Source organism: Sinocyclocheilus anshuiensis, unplaced genomic scaffold, assembly GCF_001515605.1.
Source record: "Sinocyclocheilus anshuiensis isolate Anshui unplaced genomic scaffold, SAMN03320099.WGS_v1.1 scaffold1980, whole genome shotgun sequence".
NCBI lineage: Eukaryota > Metazoa > Chordata > Actinopteri > Cypriniformes > Cyprinidae > Sinocyclocheilus > Sinocyclocheilus anshuiensis.
The window spans coordinates 475,941-481,940 of NW_015557235.1; the positions used below are offsets into that span (position 1 = coordinate 475,941).

A 6,000-nucleotide genomic window follows, 5' to 3' on the forward strand; every position below is an offset into this window, starting at 1 on the left:
TGAATAGCTGTACAAGTGCATTTTTTGTTGCCGTAAAGCAATCTGCCTTTTTTTGTGAATTTCATACGCGCTTACCAAACTTGCATATTGTAAGAACAAATGTTTGGGGTTGGACTGTGAGAAAGAAACACCTTAGTAGAAGTCAGTGTACCGTCAGAATGATTTTGAAACCTGATATTTCAAGGAATTGAAATAGAACTAAAATACATATATATAAATATTAGATGAAAAATGTAAGCTTAAAACGAAATATTGCATTGGCAACTAACTGAAATAAAATAAGCTGAAGTACTAAATTGACGAACTGAAACTGAAATAAAAAATAAAGCTAAATAGAAATATTAAAAAAGCACATAAATTGCTTAAATTAAAAACAGAAAATAAAAATAAATACTATAATATATAAATAATACTAAAATAACAATGGTTTGCAGAGTTACTTTTTAACGTTGTAGCATTGTACTTTCTAACACTGTAAGTTCACCTCAGGGAAAAAATATGCTATGCGTGACCTTTTTAACTGGTGGTTTTACAATGAAATGTGTATCTAGTTTAATCTTTTTTTTTGATGTGCTCTCCATTTACAGCTGGATCAGTTGTTATGTGGCAGTAAGTCGGAGTCCTGGGATGTGAAGACACTAATAGAGTGCTGCAGACCGGACCACGGCTACACACATGACAGGTATACACTCATGCCTGCATAGGCCTGAATACACTATGGGATTTTGCCCTGGTTTGCAGTCTGAAGGACTCAACGCTAGTTGATGCTAGATGACCATAGTCAAAGCCATTGGTTCTATCCAGCCAGAGGGCATCAGACACGTTTCATATTTTGAGCTGATAGTACAAAACATTATTTTCATTTCATTTGTCTCCTAGCATTGCTTTTGTGCAAGTTTGCATTTTCAATGACTTGATGTCTGGTAGTGTGAGATCCTTAGTGTATGATGACCAGTTCTCTCTGTAACTAAAGTGTTTAGTTGTGTTTTAAAATGTGAACAGATTTTCAGGTTGTGTAGTGTATTCTTTCTGTGTAATCACGCGTCTCACGAACTCTTGAGTAACATCCCTGGCTGTATAAATGACAGATTTTGTTGTGTCTGTAGCCGTGCAGTGCGGTTCCTGTTTGAGGTGCTGAGCAGTTTTGATGCAGAGCAGCAGAGACTTTTCCTGCAGTTTGTCACAGGCAGCCCCAGACTTCCTGTCGGAGGTGAGGAACCATTTCAATCCACAGAGCATCAGTCGTCAGGGAGATATTCTCAGATAACGTGGCCTCCATCTTTGTTTTCTTCTCAGGATTCCGGAGTTTAAACCCTCCCCTCACCATCGTTCGGAAGACGTTCGAGTCGACGGAGAACCCGGATGACTTCCTTCCGTCGGTGATGACGTGTGTGAACTACCTGAAACTGCCGGATTACTCCAGCATCGAGATCATGCGCGAGAAACTGTTGATTGCTGCGCGCGAGGGCCAGCAGTCTTTCCATCTGTCTTGATCTCACCCTCATGCACCCTCTCACTCAAAATGGCCTTTAATCAACTCACTGCAGAACCACACAAATCGTGACTTCTTCCTTTAGAGTTCCTCTTCCTCTTTCATTTTTTCCTGCCCTTTTTCTTTCCGTTTTTTTTTTTTAAACAAACACCGACACTGAGGCAAAATATGTACAGCCTACTTGTTTAAAGAAAAGCAGCTTGCAGAAACTAAACGATAGAACATAAGAGACTTCCTTTTGACTCCTGACCAGGAGGAAAGGGTGTTATGCGACTCGCCAGATAAAAAAAAAACAAAAACGGAAGAAAACATTTTTTTGAAAGAAACGAAACTTCAGAGCAGATTATAAAATATATCAGTAGTTGAGAGATGTTCAAGCCGAAAAAAAGAGGAGAAAATCTGGGTGACATTTTAAAACTTGCGTTGCTGTCTGATGTATCAAGAAAAAAAGGGATGTTTTTTTTTTTTTCTCCTGGTGAATGACATCTTCACTGTGTGTTCCTGTTAGGGAGGGGGCATCCATCAAGTCGGCGAGGGTTCCTATAGCTCCAAAGATCATTTGTACAGACAAACATTTGCAGATTTTGCTTATTCGACACGTTTGATAGAATAGCTGTGTGCTCTCCTGCCCAGTTTCCCCTCTGTTCTGTATTATACCCCCGAACGTCTTGTTACATTTTGGTTTCGCTTTGTTTAATTTCTCTTGTCTCCTTTTTATTTGAGAGAATTTTGAATGTGTAAGAGAGTTCCAGTTGGTTGAATGCGGGTAGTGTTGGAAGTGTAGTATCTTTATTATATTATTATTATTATTATAATTATTATTATTATTTTGGTTTGTTTTGTTTTTTTTAACCCAAGTTGAAATTGTTTTCTGGCCGACATTTCACATAAAGTGTCAGCTCCATGTTGAAAAGATGTTTCCATTGTGTTGGATGAATAGACTCCTATATGGTTATAGTAGTGTGCCTCTGCTGGACTTCTGGGGACTTGAGGTCTTAACGATGGGCCTGCTGAAGTTGCTTGGCTGGTGAAGCCGGGCTTTATTCCCGTAATGTAGCTGAGCACAAGAAATTCATTTAAAAGAATTGGCTGGTCTTATTTTATGGTTTCATGGCCAGATAGCATTTCAGAAAAAAAAAAAAGTTCATTAAAATAAAGTTTATATGCAGTTTTCACACCCGGTTTGAGGTGGGATTGTCTGCTTTTTTGTTTAATTTTCTATTGTTTCTTTTTTTCCTCTTGCTGTAGTTTATTTTTGCACTGCTGGCTTGGAACAAACCGTGGTGTGCTCTGCAGTCTGTGGCCAGGAGGAGGTGCTGCTGTGCGCTCTCCTGTCCTCATTGTTCATGTGCTGGTTTCTAAGATCTGCAATAATTTGCTGCATCAGGTTCATGTTTTTACCTGAACATAAATAAAGTAATTGTTTGACTCAGTCTGTGCTGGTGTTGGTTAAAGTCTAAAATGAACATAGTCAAGGGTCAAAAGCAAATGAGTAGTTGCCTTTAGTCAGTGAAGTGTATGATACTGAATGAGCAGTATATGAGTTAAAGTACCCTGATTAAATAATTTAGCTAGTTACAGATATGACAGAAATGCAATTCATTTGCTGTATTTGAGCTATGAATATTGGCTTGTGTGCTTATTTGGGGAGGGTGTGCATTTGAAATGCCAACAAAAGCATCAGGTAGTAACTAATATGTGACCCTGGACCACAAAACCAGTCATAAGGGTCAATTTTTCGAAATTGAGATTTATACATCATCTGAAAGCTGAATAAATAAGCTTTCCATTGATGTATGGTTTGTTAGGACAATATTTGGACAAGATACAGCAATCTGGAAAATCTGGAATCTGAAGGTGCAAAAAAATCAAAAGATTGAGAAAATCACCTTTAAAGTTGTCCAAATTAAGTTCTTAGCAATGCATATTACTAATCAACAATTAAGTTTTAATATATTTACAGTAGGACATTTACAAAATATCTTCACAGAACATGATCTTTACTTAATATCCTAATGATTTTTGGCATAAAAGAAAAATCAATAATTTTGACCCATACAATGTATTTTTAGCTATTGCTACAAATATACCCCAGCGACTTAAGACTGGTTTTGTGCTCCAGGGTTACATATTACTGTTTTTGCTGTACAATATAGTACATTTTTGTATTAATATTATTGTACTGTTAAAATTAAGTATTAACAACAACATTAAGATTACAGTGCAAATATTTATGGCTGTCTTCATTTATTTGCTTTGAAACGTTCAACCATAGAGCTTTTATTCTGGTGGGAAAGCACATTGCAAATTTGGGAGGAATGTTGACTTGTGTTATGTTTTCACATGCACAGCACTCGCAAAGATCAAGTTTGCGTGGAGCAAAATAAGCTAACAACTTTAACAAGGATTCATTTAGATGTAATTTATACAGTGACTTTGCATTATTTTACATTTGATTAGTGAATTTCAATGACCTGGTTTTTCAATTTCCTGTTAGACCTACTTGGAAAAGTCTCTTGATTGATGAAATTGGCACGACTTATTTTCTGAAAATGTACTCACCCTCAGGCCATCCAAGATGTACCGTAAATTAGTTTATTTTTATCAAAACATAAATTTACTGTAGCATTCTATCACTTGCCCTCCAATGGATACTCTGCAGTGAATGGGTGCCGTCGGAATGAGAGTCCAAACAGCTGATCAAAACGGCACAATAATCTACAAGCTGCATGTTTGTAATAAATCCATCAAGTCAGTTGATCTTAAGCTGCTGATTCCTTTATTCGTAATATTGCGTTCTCCAGTCATCTTTTCTGAATCAGGAGAGAAATAAGCACAGCTCAAGAACCTTTTACAAGAAACAATCTAAATGCTTGTAAACAAATGGCTGTAGATTTTGATGTGCGGAGACGACGGGGCATGGACTTTTTCACTAAAAAAAGTAAAGTACAAGCAGTACTTAAATGGGTCTAGATGTGTCCAAATGTAGACCCTTGGTAGAAAAAGTGACGTGACGTGGCCAAGTATGGTTACACATACTAGGAATTAGTGCTCTGCATTTAACCCATCCTTAGTGCGCACACACACACTGTGAACACACACCTGGAGCAGTGGGCGCCCGGGGAGCAGTTGGGGGTTCGGGCACCTCAGTCGTGGTATTGAAGGTGGAAGAGAGTGCTGTACATTCACTCCCCCCACCTACAATCCCTGCCGGACCTGAGACTCGAACCCGCAACCTTTGGGTATTTTAAGAGTTTCGTAAACGTTGAAACATACCATGACCAAGATATTTTGGACTAAATACAAGCAATCTTTACATTGCATCTAAATTAATATTCTAGCAGGTGTAAAGTCTAGCACATAGCTAAAATATGCCAGCTGGTGCGACTGAATTTAGTTAAAGTCACTCACAAATCACAATAATGAAATGTTATTTACTTGACAGTCAGGTCACTTGTGTTAAATACAATGTTTGTTCAGTTTTATTAAAATTAATCATTTAATTCCAAGCCGTCATCCAAAGGTACTGGTGGGAAATCCGTTTTCTTTTCACGGACAGATGAGGCCGCCAGACATCTTTTGGTTTCTGTCCCGAATCCTGTTTACACAGAAACATCCAACCGGAAGCCTTGGATGTCAGTGTGTTTATTCTCATTCAGGCAAGAAACAAAATGAATAAATCACTAATCCCGCTAATGTGCCACTGTGATTGTGTCTGTGTTACTGAGAATTAGTTACTGCACTACTATAGGAGATTATATTTACATAGCATTGCCTTTTATTTGAATAGGAAAAAATAGCATATTTGCAATCAAATTACAAATCAGCTAGATATAAATACAGCAGAAATGTGACAACAGTGTTTGAGCTGTGCATAGTTTGTAATCAACATAATCAAAATGCATTGTTCATCTGTTTTCATTGTCCAGTCCTGTGAACAGCTAGAGAAAAACCTGGTAAAACTAAGTTTTTCAACAAATAAGATTGATTCACAAATTATTTTAATGTTATTTTTCTGTATTAAAACTCCCTTAATACATACACCAGCTTACATATTTTCATCTTATTTGTATCCATTTTTCTCTGTAAGTTTATAGAGCTTAATAGTAAGTTTATTATAGATTTAATTATAAATATAGTAAACCATAAATTAGTATCTCAATGTGAGTGTTTTAGTTTAGGGAAATGATAAACCAAGAATAACTATATTTAGTTTTATATAATACTTTGAAATGTATAGTTTTATAACGGTGAATCAATCAGTCAAAATGTGTTTTCTCACATTGACATGAACTGTGAGACAGATTTCTATGAGTTATAACAATCTCATTTATATGGTAACAAAATAAATATTGTTTATACATGGACTTTAAACCCAGTGCTTGGTTTAAAAAGAAAATTCATATATAAATGTAACATTAAAATGGATTTCTAAAACATTTTCTATGCCTTCATATATATATATATATATATATATATATATATATATGTATATATATATGTATATA

At 36.2% G+C, this 6,000-nt stretch overlaps 1 protein-coding gene across 6 annotated transcripts in view; it reads left to right on the forward strand.

Moving 5' to 3' along the window:
• trip12 (thyroid hormone receptor interactor 12) overlaps nt 1–2,633 on the forward strand; it is a 75,494-nt gene extending 72,861 nt beyond the window's left edge. For all 6 annotated transcript variants that reach the window (XM_016474421.1, XM_016474426.1, XM_016474427.1 and 3 more), the window contains 3 exons: nt 588–682; nt 1,107–1,210; nt 1,297–2,633. In XM_016474421.1, coding sequence (XP_016329907.1) covers nt 588–682; nt 1,107–1,210; nt 1,297–1,493 — 396 coding nt within the window. In that variant the 3' untranslated portion in view covers nt 1,494–2,633. The remainder of the gene's footprint in view (nt 1–587; nt 683–1,106; nt 1,211–1,296) is intronic.
• The last annotated feature ends 3,367 nt before the right edge of the window (nt 2,634–6,000 follow it).